Below are 15,019 nucleotides of genomic sequence, written 5' to 3'. Positions count from 1 at the left end.
TTACAAGACCCTATCTCAAAAATGCCCAACATAAAACTGGAGTGGTAGAGTGGCTCAAGTGGTAAAGTGCCTGCCTAGCAAGTGTTGAGGCTCTGAGTTCAAACCTAGTACTGCCCCCTCCCCCCAAAAAAAGGCAGACTGTGGGCTTGGCGTCCATCTAAACTTGCCACCATTATTTTGCTCCCATGTTCATTTTCATCATGATATCCAGTCATGGCTGGGAGGGTTTCCATTTTATCTTTATCTTTTTTTTGGGGGTGGGGTTTGACCTCAGGGCCTCACACTTGCTAGGCAGGCACTCTACTATTTGAGCTATTTTCCAGCCCAGAGGTTTTCTATTTTAAACATTGATACAAAGTATCTATATAACACAATGTAAACTTAAACCAAAGAAAATCATTACGTTCATCAAAGGTCAGAGGGTTGAGATGGGCAAAGGCTGGGAAGACCCGCCCTAGAAAGTGTAGGAAAGCCTGGACTTAATGAAACCAGTAAGTCCAGGCACTGTGGCTCACACCTGTAATCCCAGCTATTCAGGAGGCATAAGTAAGAGGACCACCTCCTTCGCCCCAGGCCAAAACTCTAGACCCCTATCTGAAAAAAAAACTAAATTTTAAAAGGACTGGAGGGGGTGGCTCAAGCAGTAGAGCACCTGCCTAGCAAGTACAAAGCCCTGAGTTCAAACTTTAGTACCACCAAAAAAACCCAATCCTGAAAAAACAAAAGCAAAGCAATGGCATTAGAACTGTGTGCCCCAAGATCTGTAATGTCCAGGAAGCTCCTGGGCACCCAGTTACAATGCAGAACCTAACGCAGGTGTGACTGGGCGTGGGGTTCTGCATCTGACACACTTCCAGGTGATGCAGATGCCACATCTGGGGACCACACCGAGAATAAAATCTGTGTGCTGCCACCAATGTAGCTCTTCCCAGCTGAGATGATGGTGCCATAGCAGTAGCTTGACAGACCATAAACGAAATATCGACACCAAGACAATCAGCAGACACTACAAACCAGGGCTCAATGTATTTTAGTGATGGTTGTCTAGACTTCAAGTGAGAGTATCAGTACAATTTACAACAAACCGCAACACACACACTCCGTCAGAAGCAACTGATAAACACTGACCACACAGCACTGGTTTGGAAGCGAGCAAGGGGAGAGGGGTGGACATGAGGTCACTGAAGGGGGTGCAGGCTTTACAAGATAAATACAGGACAACCACATAAAAGCACACTTCCTAGCTGGGCATGGTGATGCATGCTTGTAATCCCAGCTACTGGGGAGACAGAGGCAGAAGAATCTCCAGGCTAGCCTGGGGAAAATTAGCCAAATCCTGTCTCAAAAAACAAAAACAAAAACAAAATACAAATAAAAGGGCTGAAGGCATAGCTGAAATGGTAGAGGACTTGCCTAGCATCCCAAGTACCACAAAAGTCAACAAATAAACCAATTTTTAAATAAAACTTTATGGACACTAAAACTTAAATTTCATGCAGTTTTTACAAATCAATGATATTATTATTTTGATTCCCTTCCCCAATCAGTTAAACAGATTTTTTAAAAAAAACGAACTATTCTTAGCTTGAAAGCCAGATTTGGCCCACACTGTAAGGCCCTGAACTGTTCTAGGTGACAGGCAGAAAAGGGTGAGCAGGGCTCACATGGGGCTCACACCTTGGTAAGAACTGGAGCATGAAGCAGACCTCAAGCAGAGGGGTCGGCAAGTGCAAAGACCCTGTGGCCAGAAGACATTTGGTAAGCCCCAGGGACTGCATTGTGTGGCTACAGTGCAATGAAAAAGGGGAACAGGGTGGGCAAGGGAGCTAAATATGGGATCTTTGTAAGCATAAATAGGAGGTGTCCTCCCAGAAGGGAGGTGCCCTTGAATATTTATATTTCGTTTTTCACTTACAGTCTTAAGAATATGCCTGCTGTTGTGGAGAGAAGGCACCCCACCTTTTTAGAACAGACCCAGGACAGTCTGGCCTAGTGTGGTGACAGCAGGCCAACAAGAAGAGGTGGCTCTGGGGTATATTTTGGAGGCAAGGCTGAGCTGATTTTCTGAGATGGTTAGTAGGTGAGCCAAGAAGGATCCCTGAATGGAAGAAGAGGCTGACAGTCCCATTTTACAGAAAGTTGGGATGTGGCTCAGTGAGAGTGCTTCCCTAAGTGTGCTGGGGTTCCAACCCCAGCACAAAAAAAAAAAAAAAAAGAAAACCCACAAAACAGAATATGGACTCTTGAAATACTACCAAAAACTGCGTATGGGACCCTGAATCCATTTTAGGGATGGAGAAACTGGAGGTCCGGGGTGTTCTACATTATCACACAAGCCTCGCGATGCCGACGAGCCCATTTTACAGATGGGACCCCTGATTCCCAGCTCGGTGAGAGGCCCAGGGCTGCGCCCCGTCCTCACGCCTGGCCGACCACCCCCCAACACACACATCCAGGCCGATGCTCTTCAACCTCTAGTTCTGCCTTCCTCAACACCCCGCGCTCTCCCTCCACCTCCCCGCTCCCGAATCGGAGAAACTGAGGCCTGATGGCCCAAAGGCCATCCTTCTCTGGATGTGGAAAGCCCCTGCAAGCCCCGGGATTTACCTGGAGCAAGGCCTCCGCCGCGGCGTCCCGAACTTGTCATTTCTACGCCGCTGTGAACCCCTGGAAACCAGTCAGCACTTCAAGTCACAGGACATCCGCAGGAACCACAGCGTCGGCCACGCGCTCTGCCCGCGCGCATGCGCGCGGCTGAAACCACGCCCCCTCCGCCGGCGGGAAAAGGAGGCGGGGGACAGTTAGTGCGCAAGCGCGCGCTCGGAGCGCGAGCCACAGCTCGGCTCGGCACTCAGCTCACTGCGCAGGCGCCAGTTGCCCGCCTTGCAAGAAGTCGGCTTATTCAATACGCACGCGCAGGAGTCTCCGGCAGAAAGCAGGCGAGCCCGGGCCCGCGCGGGGCCTTGTGGGAGGGCTTAAGGAAGTAAAATGGCGGACCTGGCGAACGAAGGTAAGGGAGGCGCCGACGGGGGCCAGCTGGTGGCCGGGGAACAGGCGGAGGGAGGCTCAGGGGTCGCAGACCCATGGGGTGAGCACCCCAGAGTGCGGGAGTCCCGTCCGCTCCGCTCTTGCGGCCCAGAGGGGCCCTCCGCAGCCCCTCGTTGCGTTCCCTCAAACCGAACTCACCCGTCCGGCCCATCACTGGAGGCATCCTCGGCTCCTGCCACCGCCCGACCAGAGGAGCCGGGAAGCCGCCGGGGCCGTGGTCCTTCCGCCCTACAGGCCGGCCCGGGACCGCAGGGGGCGGGAGCGCGGCCTCGGTGCCTGGGCGTCGGATGTAAATAGACCTCGGGGCCTGGTCTTGGGCCCGAGCGCGCCACGCTCCCTCCCCGCCCCCTCGCCTCGGAACCCGGCTCCCGGGCCTAGCTGCTGGTCTCCCCCCCCCCCCCGCCTCCTGCTAGATCCTCATCTTCCCCGGGTCCGTGGTCGCCTCGCCAAGGACCGAGCGCTATTCACCCCACCCCCGCCGCGAACTCGGCAACCCCATTCCCGCCAGTTCCCCATAAGTCCTTCAGGGCGCCTCATGTCCCACCATTTAAGGGCGGCCACGGCCCCCTCCCCCTTGATTTTTGTCTGTACTTCCCATGGGAGAGCAGTGGGGCCTTCCCCTGCAGCGCTGACATCCCACCTGAGCGCTTTTGACAAGGCTACCCTCCCAGTCCCCCAGGGAGGCGCTCGGCAGGCCGATGCCCGCGAACAGCTCTGCCGTAGCTTCAGGACTTCCGGCCTCTATTTTTAGCTGCCTGCTTGTCTCCCTGCACAACTGCAGGCAAGCGCTCCGCCTACCTGCCCCGGTGCCCCCATGCGTGCTCCCCGCTGTCGGAGTTGGCGGAGGTCTCCATACAGACCACACTGGTGTGGGATTGCTGCTAGCAAGGGCTGGAGGAGCACTTGGGATGGCACCAGGTCCCGCTCAGTCTGAGCACCGTGGTATCTCCCCATTGTACCCATTCCTCAGAAGCGAGGAAACTGAGTCAGAGTGGTTAAGTAGCTCACCTAGAAGGACCAGGGATGGAAACTACGGTGGTCTGGCTTCAGAGCCCCCCCACCCCTGGTCATCTTGCTCTGTGTGTCTTTTATAAGACAAAAGAGCCATGGAGTGGGGAGGAAGTCCCCACTCATGAGATCAGTTGAAGAAAGAAGAGGGACTGAACATCCAGGAATCTGTGCAGCATACTGTCTATCCACTGAGCTTGTATGCTTTCTTGAATTCCAGTCATGTGTCCAGCATCACGTTTGACATCCCCCTTTGGATGTCTGCAAGGTACATCTAGCAGCGTGTCCAAAACAAAATCCTTAGCATACCTACTCTCCCCCAAGCCTGCCCACCCCCAGCCTTTTTCCTACAGCAGTGGTCCCTGGCTCCTCTCTTTCATACCCCACAGCAAGGCTTGTCAGTTCTTGCACCTTAATATTTCCAGGGGTTACCACTTACCACCACCACTGCCTCCATGTGGGCCCCCCTTCCCTCCACCCCTACCCATCTGACACCTTAGTCCCCATAGTAAGGTAGCCCCAATACTTCCCTGCCTTTCTCTCCCACCACTCTCCCTGACTCACTGTGCTCTTAATCGCCCAGAATTGCTCAGTGTTCCTCGAATGGATCTTACACTCCCGCCTTTTAGCCCTTTTTCCTGCTCTGCTCCCCCCACACCCCTGTGACTTATTCCTTCACCTCCAAGTTTTTACTCATATGCTACTTTTCTGCGGAGGACTTCCCTGGCCACCTGTTTTTAAATGGTGTCCACATGTCCTCTCCCTTTGCCCCACTGTATATTACTCTCCACTTCCCGCCACCCAGAGGCTAGATTGAACTCCTCAGTCCTGTCATTGTTGCTAGTGAACCCCTGCTTCTAAAACAGTGCATGACACAGAGGAATTGGCAGAACAAATGAATGAGTGAGTGAATGGGTCCATCGGTGAAAATCCTTATTGCAAGGAATGCCTTTGAGCACAAACAAAATTATGGTCTGTCATTTTCCAGGGGTTGTGGTTGGCTGCGTAGCCTATGAGCTATACACGGTATATCACATAGCTGAATGGGGAAGTGTAAAGTTTTTACCACATCAGTAATTTTACCACCTTAACTTAGCATCTTGTCTGTGACGTTAGTTCTGGGCTAGTTGTCCTTGGGAAAGGACTTCTATGCCTCGTACCCCTGCATCCTTTCCTCAGTACTCGTGTGTTTCAGAGAACTCCACTTCTGCTTGAGGCAGGTACAACCTGCTAGGCCTTCTGTGTAAAATAGGGGCTTCCTTATCTGTAGGTTTAGAAGCTTTAGGGACCCCATAGTCATGCTCTCCCTCTTGCTGTTTATGCTCTTGGCTGCTGCCTTTCCTGACTGGGGTCCTCAGTTGGTCCATCCTCACACCCAAGGTCTTCCATCCACTCTGCCTCTCTGCTCTGTGCCCATCCATCTCTGCAGCCATCTGACACAGTGGCCGTCCACCCTGGCTGGGCCCGAGAATCACCTGGGGAACTATCTTAATGCATGGATGCTCAGGCCATACACCCTACAGATTCTGGTCCCATAAGTTGTTGGGGGCCCTGGACACCTGGGCAGTTAGAGGGCTGCAGAGGTGATTCTAGTCTGCAGCTAGGATTGAGGAACACTGGTTTCAGCAGGATAAGTGAGATATGCTGTGCTCTACACAAGGAAGCAACTTCAGTTGTATGTCCAGGAATACATCCTGTTGGCTTTCGTTACCATGGAGATCTCATGGATGGGGTCAGAAGCTCTTACTGCCCTTTCTGTAGTTCATGACTTTTAAAGTCCAGCTGCCATGCATCCTTATAGGAACATGTGTGTTTACATTTGAGTCCAGGTTTCCCTGTTGATAGTCCCAAAATCTTTACTCATTCTGTTTTTGTAGTGATTCCACATTGTAAGCAAACTTGGGTCAGAGGCAGTTTTGTCTCCAGAAAAGGTAAAGAAGATCGGGAAGAGGGTAAGCAAAGTAAATCACAGCTATAGAAAGTCTTAGGTTCTACATTTCTGCAGTAAAAGGCAGCATCAACTCCTTGCTGGAAGCAGGGATCTCAACTTTGGCACCCTTGATTGGAGAGGACTGTGCTGTGCATTGTAGTGCACTTGGCAGCATATTGGCTTGCCAGAACATACTCTCTACAGGCCACTAGCATGCAGCTACCTCCCGCCCCAGGGGCCACAATCACCAAAAATGCCTCTACACGTAGCAGCACATTATCCCCACCCCATGAAACTCATGAGTGTGAAGTGATGGGGACAGGGCACAGCACTTCCCTTTGAGATCTGGGCTTGTGTTTTGATTCTGTTGTGGATTCTCTGAGTGATTTGCAGCCTCAGTTTCTGCACCTGTAAAATGGAAGTATTAATCACATGGTTGCTGTGAGCAACCTGTGGTGCACTGATCTGCACCCACAGTAATAAACAGTCATCAGATGGTAGCTGTTTTGACCACAGTGTACTCTGTTCTAGACCTATTTAGCCCAAGTGCTCAGCAAAGAGAGAGCATTGCCTGGCTTAGCAGTGTACACCTGTAATCTCAGCTACCCAGGAGCCTGTGTTAGGAGGATCACAAGTTTGAGGTCAGCCTGGGCAACTTTAGGGGGACCCTGTCACAAAATAACCATTTTAAAAGAAGCTGAGGTTGTAGCTCAGTGGTAGAGCACTTTGCTGTGTCCCTACTGGGAGACATAGAGCAGGCAAGGTCCTCCTTAGTCGTGTCTGCCTTTCATTGTGGGATCATCTACTCTGGTTTCTCCATAGCTGCATGGTAGATACCTGGAAGCAGACCCTGGGCATTGGGGGTGGGACTGTGCATCATATGCTCTAGATCCACACCCTGGCCTCTCCCCTCTTAATACTGATAGTACTACATCATTATCGTTATCATCATCACATTCCTGTCCGCAGTCATGACAGCCCAAATGTCTGCAGACATGACCCAGTGCTGCTTGGGGGACAAAATTGCCCCAGGTTGAACACCACAGTGATCTAACCAGACTAAGATTTTCAGGGTGGGTTTTGTTTTGTCCGTGGCAATACTGGGGTTTGAACTTGGGACCTTGTAATTGCTAGGCAGGCGCTGCAGCACTTGAGCCATGCCCCAGCCCTTTCAGGAGTGGTTTGGCTTTTCTCCATTTGCATCTTTCTTGTTGACTTAGAAGGTGAGATAGAGCTGAATTTTCACTGATCAGAACTCTGATAAATGGGATCCTCCACTCCCTCAAGTCTCATCACCCCTTTCCCTGCCCTAAACTGCAGTCTTAGGATAAGGAAAATAAGTGTTTGAAAATCTTTCTGATTTTTGGCAAGAGTGATCTCAGAAGAGGATGTATGCTTGAAAGTGACCATGCCTCCCCTCTGTGTAGCCACTGGGAGGCATCCTGACAAAATCAGAGACTATGAGACCTTTGCAGTGGGATCCCATGTGTAGACAGATCCTGCGTGTGAGCTGGGAAACTTTCAACCCAGTGTCTGGCCTACCTCTGAAAGGCGGAAGGTGGAATCCCCCAGTGCAGTTCCCGCGCAGGCCCTGGGGTTGCTGGTGCTCTGAGGGTGGGTGTAAGTGGAGGCAGCAGGAGCTGGGCGAGATTCCAGTAGGTGTGGTGTTTAGAGGACAAACACTATATAGGTACAGGTTAAATTCTAGCCCAGCGAATGAGTTTGCTAGCAGCAGAGGTGGGGGTTGTGGGAGGTGAGGTGGGTGCATTTGGAGGACCCAGCAAGGAAAGCTGCAGGAAAGACAGGTGACTGGCTAGAACTCTGGGCCTTGGTAGCTCTCCATGGTACTTTGTAACCATCATGAGACATATGGGCTTGTGTCGCTGTCTACTGGGGATCTGGCTGCTACAGGGTTTCTTTGTTCTGCTCTAAGGGATTTGTCCTTGCCCCCTCTGCACAGACATCATCCTGGGGTCCCAGGGGAAGGTGTTCAATTTGACTGCACTTTAGAGAACTATATAGCATGGGGTGTTGGTGTAAAACCCCCACCAGTACCCTGGATGTCCCCAGTTTGGGTGCTCCTTGGTAGTCTGCACTGTCACACAATACCAGCTGAGTCTCCTCTCTGATCATGGTTCACCCTTGTCCAAGGAACTAGTTGAGAATAAAAGTGGCTGCCCACATGTGTGGCTCCATCGCAAATGGTTGCTGGAGGTCTAGGCCATCTGTGCTTGGAAAAGTTCCACAGATGTTTTACAACACAAAGCCAAAGTAGAAAACCACAGGCAGGAGCTGCAACCTCGCCTGAGGGGCAAGCACATAGGTTTCATTTGACCCATTTAGGTTTCTGTTTGCTTGTTTTCAATTTGGAGCCAGCACTTTAAAATTGTGAGATTTCAGGGGGAAAATATCGAGATTTCTGATTTCTCTTGAAATCCATGGCCAGTCTCTTGCACAGTTAATGATTTGCTGGGGCTGAGGAAAAGCCGTGGGCCTTAAGAGAGACTGCGCCGTCCTAGACATCATGGTCCCCACTATGTTCCTCCCATTCTGTGCCATCCTAACCTTGGTTGTCACTGGCTTTCAATCCTGTCACACAGCCTTTTTGGCCTGGCATTTTGTACTCGGCGTGCTCTTCAGGTCAGACCTCAGCACACAACTTCTGTTGGTCTAAGTCAGGGTTCTACGCCCTTGCCATCCAGGTATCCAGACAGGAGCACCTGGCAGTGGTTCTCATGCGGTCCAGGGGCCACTGGGAGTCCCCAGGACCTTCCAAGGGGGTCTGTAAGTTTAAAACATTTTTCATAATAGTACAAAGACATTATCTGCTTTTTTTTAAAAAAACTGATTCTTGCCTGAATCAGAGGTTATGAGCCATGCAGTGTAGCAACACATATGTACAGAGGCAAGCAAGAGGAGCCGCTGACTCCTTTTAAGCCACAAATCACAGATTTGTCCAAACGTAAAATGATGTTCTTCTCTTTTTTTGTTTTTGAAGAGTTGATTTTCAGAAAAATATGTTGTCTAACTTAACCCTTTCTGAGTTTATTATTTTCCTAATTCATGTTTTCAGATTTTCTTAGGCTTATTTCCTAGTATGTGAGTTTCATAGTAGCTATGTCCCACATTTTCAGAAGTACCTCAGGGGTCCCTTCTGTCTTTTACAAACATGGAAAGTGCCCTTAGACCAAAACCTTTGAGGACTGCTGGCATATGGTAGCAGAACCCCAGTGTCCAGGGCCTGCTTGAGGCCTGTAAGAAAATGGTGTGGCTTTCTGCCTTGTCTTCCAGCCTTAGGGGGAGTTTAAAACCAGTCCTGGCCAGCAGGCACTAGTTGGCAGCTTGCAGCACAGTTGAAAGCCTGGATTGACTGTCCTTGGTTTGGGTCTTGCCTGTCACTTGTCCCAGAATCTTGGGCAGGTTGTCTGACCTCAATTCCTGCATTTATAAACTGGGAAGGAAGAGGAGCAAGCCTGAGGATTGTTGGGAGAGAACATTATTGGGTAACTAACTCACTGATGTGTGGGAATACATGTTAATAGTACTGGGGATTGAACCCAGGGCTCTTGCATGTTAGGCAAGTGCTCAGCCACTAGAGCTGCACCCCCTAGCCCTTTTGTTTTGTTTTTGAAACAGTGTCTGGCTACTTTTGCCTCAAACTTCTTGTCCTCCTGCCTCTGACTCCCAAGTAGCTGGGATTATAGGCATGTACTACCACACCCAGCAGGAGCTGTCATTCTGGAGTTATAGCAGAGGTTCTCCACCTCAGCATTATTGGCACTGGGGTTGGTGGGGGCTGTCCGTGCATTGTAAGAAACTTAACATCATCCAGTGCCTCTGCTCACATAGTGCCAGTACCACCCACTCACCCTCTGTCATGACAGGGAAGGAAAGGTCTCTAGACATTGCTAGAGACAGACTTACCCCCGATGGAGAACAATTGGGTTTAGGGTAGTTGTTAACACCCAGGAGATTTTATCTGCCCATCCTGAGTGGGAAGGAAGAGGGGGTCCCCTAAAGAGTTACCAGCTGCCCTTTTGGGAGATGGTCTGGTGTTCAACTATTTGATGTACAGTTTCTGCTCCTCAGCACAGTTGACACTGACATTGGGTCATTCTCTGGGGTAGGGACTGCTCTGTATATCAGAGGTATTACTCTGTGTTCTGCTTCCCACCTGCTGTTCTCACTGAGCTATTAACAGGCTTCCCTCCTCCGCGGTGATAACCAGAAGAGTCTCCAAACATTGGCAGTGTCCTCAGGGGGCAGAGTTACTCCTGGAGAGAAATACTGGGTTATAGGATAAGTAAAACTATCCAGGAATGTATTACTTGCCAACTAGAGCAAGGGCTTCTCCTCCTTTCCTTTTCCATCATGGTCTTTTGGCAAGCAGGATGGTGTTATCCTTGACCTTCAGCATAGTCTCAGGTCTACGGTGAGGGCCTGATAGAATGTCAGAGATGCTGTAAGTTCATGGGAACTGAAGGCCAAGGCTATGGGAGTGGGAGGCCATTGGGACCAGTGTACTCATCTCCCGCCAGCACAGCTAGGAGCCCATTCTGATCCTTCCAGTGGGTCAGTCTCATCTATTCAAGGGGCACATGTCCGTGTGGGCAGGGATTTGCAGTCACTGCCGTGCTCAGGGAAAACCAGGCAGCCTTAGATAGAGTTGGAGTTCCTCCAGGTGCATGTGCAGAAGGCAGGCCTTGCCGCTCACATTGGACTTAAAGTGTCTTTGAAGAGGGGGCGGAAGGGGGACTTTTGCCCAGGATTCATTCCTGAGTTTCATCTGTAGGAGCAGAGTATGAGCAGGAGAGTTAGGCTTTCTCTGCAGGTGAGTCTGAGAGGAGAAATGATGCTTTGCAGCATCGATGGTTGTGGCTGCAGGACCTGAGAGTCCCGGGCCTGGGTCTGACTCATCATCAGCACCATTTTGAGGGCCAGCCCTGCCTGCCTGTGCCACCGAGGAAGCAGGGTGTCCTCAGAGCCTCATTATGGCAATTTCAGTGTTCACACAACTAAGGCACCTATAAGGCCCTAGATTCCATCCGCCATCCTCTTTGCTTCTTCTCCAAGTCACCAGACTGGCCTGAGCCTCCATTGCCACCTCCACTCCTCACATCAGTGATTCCCAAAGGCTCTGTCCACCCACTTCTGTCTGCTTGAGGTCTTTCCTCCCTGCCCCCAGGGTGCGCACACCTAATCTGACAGTCCAACATCCAGGTTGCCTGGGAATCCACATGACAAATGGCATCACAGAGAATTCCACACCCTGAGCCTTTGCTTCATGCAGAAAGTTCCAATATTGCCTTCAGGTTGTATGTTATGAGGTATAAATGAGACATAAAGAAGTTTTGTGTTTAGATTTGGATATGTAGGATTGCAGTGTGGCTCACTGGTAGGCGCTTGCCTGGCATGTGCAAGGCCCTGAGCTCGTTCCCAACACCACAAGGGCAAAAAATTCAATTTTGGGTTCCACTCCCAAAATGTCTTATTGTGTATATGCAAGTATTCCAAAATCTCCAAATTCTGAAGTCCCAAACTGTTCTGGTCCCCAGCACTTTGAATGAGGGCTGCTCGGTCTGTATTATGAAAACATTCTAACACATCAATATGAGGAGAATTGTACAGAGATCACAGGCAGGGGTGGTTTATGTCCATAGATCACCTCATGTGCTCCCCTGCCTGGACCCCTCCACCAGCTCCCTCTACACGAGCCAGACCCTCACTTTGGCCTCCCAAGCCCACCCTACATAGTCCTCCACAATAGCTCCTTCTATCCTCACGCCTTTGTACTTGGGATTTCCTTTGCCTGGGATCCTCTGTAACTTCACCTGGCTGTCCCTTCTTGGTCTTTATGTCTGAAGCTGAAATGACACCTCAGAATGCCTTCCCTGGCCACTCCCTCCCCGCCATTGACCTGCATTTGCTCCAGTCGCCAGGATTGCTCATTTCTGCCCTCAGCTAGTGCTTGGCTTGTTTTCGCTTTCCCACTCCTGAGTTGGGCTTTGTCTCGATGCATTTTTGTCCCTGTGCAGATGCTGAGCCTAGGATCTGGCGCGAGCAGGATCTTGGGATGCCTTGCCTCTGGCCTTCCTCCCCTTAGACCCTGACTGCTGAACACTACATCAAGTCAGGGGGCCAGGCAGCTCCTAAACATAACCATTCTGTCCCTTGGAAGGAGCCAAACTGTGGCATTTATTATTGTTGGAGAGCTGAGAGCTGGCTGCTGTTCTTGAGCCCAACACCCATACTGCAAGGTGGCCTCATGTGTTTACCTTGCAGTCTTTTGGGAGTAATTACAACAATGATACTGATGCCAACATGGAGCTCACACAGTGTTCTGGCTGTCCCCTAACTCACAAATACATTTTTTTCACCCTCCTTGGGTAAAGCGTATATCTGGTATATGAGTGAAGACATGGTCAGTTAGCTTGCCTAGGGTCACTTTGAATGCACAGAGCCCAAAGCCCATGCTGCTGAGAGTCACAGTTTTGGTCAGCTGTCTCAGCACAGCTTCTGTAGGCCTTGGATTTCCTTCCAAGCCAGTTGGACACGGAGTTTCCATTCTTCTCTAGAACTTTCTCCAAACCTTCCTCCATTTTCACTTCACCTCAATGGTGTGCGTGTCACCACCTAGTGGCAGAACAGAAAAGCGCTATCAGAGCATCACTCAATTCCCCCCTCCACCCCACTCCGCCAGTAGGCAATGGTGCCACTTTCCTACTTAATAAGTTTTTAGTCTAGGTGGGGTGGAGGGTTCAGCTATAGACACTAAGGATAGAAATAAAGAAGGCAGCTGGGCCCTGATGGCACACGCCTGTAATCCTGGCTAATTGGGAGGCTGAGATCATGAGGATCGAGGTTTGAGGCCAGCCCCACCAAATAGTTTGAGACCCCCTCCCCAATCTTCAAAATAACTACAGCAAAATGGACTGAAAGTGTGACTTAAGTGGTAGAGTGCCTCTTTGCAAGTTCAAACCCTAGTCCTATGAAAAAAATAAAGAAGGCAGAATGTGGAGAGTAGCGTAAAGAAAATAAAAAAGAAGGCAGAATGTGGTCCAACCCACTTGGATTCTCAAGGAATGTGAGGCACTCAGCTTGCAGGTCACGTAGAGCAGGGTCCAGGCCTTTGACATTAGCCAGCTTGGTGACTTGAACACAAGGCACGTGTGTATACAAGGCCTCTCAGGCTTGCTTCATGGTTGGCAAAGTCAAGGCCATAGTGAATAAACATGGTCACAGTGGTGAGACCTGGTGTGTAAAGCAGCTCACTGCCATTGCTGTGCTTGGAAGTAGATGAAGGGGTCTGGTGGTAAGCGTGTTGGAGCTTGGCCTGGGTTTCAGTAGTGAAGTGCATTCTAAAACTAAGTGTGTGATGTGTAAGGTATCCCCTCCAAAAGCTGTGTCCCTGTACTGCCATGAGACCCCTACCCTCTATAAGCAAGGCCTGTGGGCACTGAGTGAGTCGCATGCCAAGGTACAGAGCAGTATCATCTAGCAACGGTGCTTGAGGTCAGTTCCATCCTTCGCCAGAGAATTAGTTGGAATAAAGCTGACATGCCAGTGATTGGCTGGGCTTGCCTTCATGTTACAGCCCACAGTTGTTTATGATGATTCCTGAGAAAGTTAGTGATGGTTGAGATAGGTGTCAAAGGATTAAAGCAGTCACCACGTGCTGATGCACCTTTGTCTGTGTTGGTGAGATGCTTTCCATATTTTTTTCATAGATAAGATTAAGACACACCAGCCCAGGATTAAAGCTAATTTTGTACAAGTACTGTGCGGACATCTTGGTCCAGAATTCTTAGTGGCTTTCCAGCTGGAGCTGCTTCCTGGCAGATGTAGTTGTCATCAGTCAGGAGAATAAATAGAAAAGGCTGAGGTATCCCAGGTTCTCTTCTGTGTGTGTCCTCTGGGTCTGAGGAGTTACCTCAGTGTTTTTCACTAGAGACCCTCTTGGGCAGGCTGGAGCAGCCACAGGCAGGGTAAGGGTGACGCTCATTGCAGGGCAGGCCTGCCCCAGGCCCCTCCAGACAGCAGAAAGGAAATGGGTGTGGGAGAGGAGGCACAGGATTGAGGGGATTCTGAATACGTCACCAAAGCACATTTGTTGATGGTGAAGCATCTGACAGGTGAACCAGAGGGCAACCCATTTCACCACTACCATGATTGCACCATGTCTGATTGTGTTCTTGACACTCCTAGAGGGTCTGTCTCTCTGCTGTGCACTATGTATAATTGCATAGATGTCCTTGAGTTCTTGGACGTGGCCAGTCATGCCAGTAGAAGCAGCCTTGCTCTGACCTCAGAATTCAGCATTAGCCCCTTGGCTCAGTTTGTGCTCTTCTATGGGTGTTTATGTAGCCGCTTCATTCCTGGTGGCACTTCTCAAAAGAAAGTGTCTGCTCCACAGCTCTCAGGAGAGATACAAGGAAGCAGACTGGCGGGGTGTGTCCCCCTCCCTCTTGTGGCCTTGCTGCTTAGGGTGTGACTCAGTGAGATGCTCAGGAACATGGCCTTCAGAGTTGGTCCTACCTGGAGTGGAGGCCTGGCTCCACCTTGAAGAGTTCACGCACCCTCTCTGAGTGTCTGTTTCCTTTCCTGTCAGAGATAACCATTGATCTAAACTACATCCAGAGAGTTGAGAGGACTCAGATGACACGGTGTGCTGGCCACTTGGCAGGGTGCAAGAGCGTTTAGAAACCCCATTGGAGGATGTCTGCTGTGAATAGAGTGGCAGAAGCTTGGAGAGAGGTCCTGACAACAGAACCTGAAGGCATCTGTGTCCTGGAGGGCTGGGGACAGGTTTCCACCCCAGAGTCCCTCTGGGGCTCAGGCCAGCTCCTTGCTTTCCTTTCCAGGGCAGAGGGAAGCAGGAGGCAGGGGTTGAATCAAGAGGCACCTGCTGGGCCTCCACCTTCAGTGCCCTGGCAGCTTTGGTGAGGAAGTGCAAGGTGGATGCAAGCAGCTTGTGATGTGAGGTCCAAGTTGGAGAGTCTGGGACTCCTACTGTCATTGGCCTCGTGCCAGGTG

The 15,019-nt window shown here is 50.6% G+C and overlaps 1 protein-coding gene and 1 long non-coding RNA gene across 8 annotated transcripts in view; one reads left to right on the top strand and one right to left on the bottom strand.

Moving 5' to 3' along the window:
* LOC141416831 (uncharacterized) overlaps positions 1–3,407 on the bottom strand; it is a 30,685-nt gene extending 27,278 nt beyond the window's left edge. The window contains exon 1 of the long non-coding RNA XR_012441403.1: positions 2,608–3,407. This is a non-coding gene — a long non-coding RNA (uncharacterized lncRNA). The remainder of the gene's footprint in view (positions 1–2,607) is intronic.
* Ranbp3 (RAN binding protein 3) overlaps positions 2,873–15,019 on the top strand; it is a 53,665-nt gene continuing 41,518 nt past the window's right edge. For 2 of the 7 annotated variants that reach the window (XM_074054427.1, XM_074054423.1), the window contains exon 1: positions 2,877–3,010. In XM_074054427.1, coding sequence (XP_073910528.1) covers positions 2,989–3,010 — 22 coding nt within the window. In that variant the 5' untranslated portion in view covers positions 2,877–2,988. Of the gene's footprint in view, positions 3,011–15,019 lie in introns of all 7 variants that reach the window. The other 5 variants (XM_074054425.1, XM_074054424.1, XM_074054422.1 and 2 more) reach the window with 5 other exon arrangements.

The sequence above is a fragment of the Castor canadensis genome, chromosome 14 (genome assembly GCF_047511655.1).
Source record: "Castor canadensis chromosome 14, mCasCan1.hap1v2, whole genome shotgun sequence".
NCBI classification, from domain to species: domain Eukaryota; kingdom Metazoa; phylum Chordata; class Mammalia; order Rodentia; family Castoridae; genus Castor; species Castor canadensis.
This window is presented reverse-complemented; position numbering and strand designations above follow the sequence as displayed.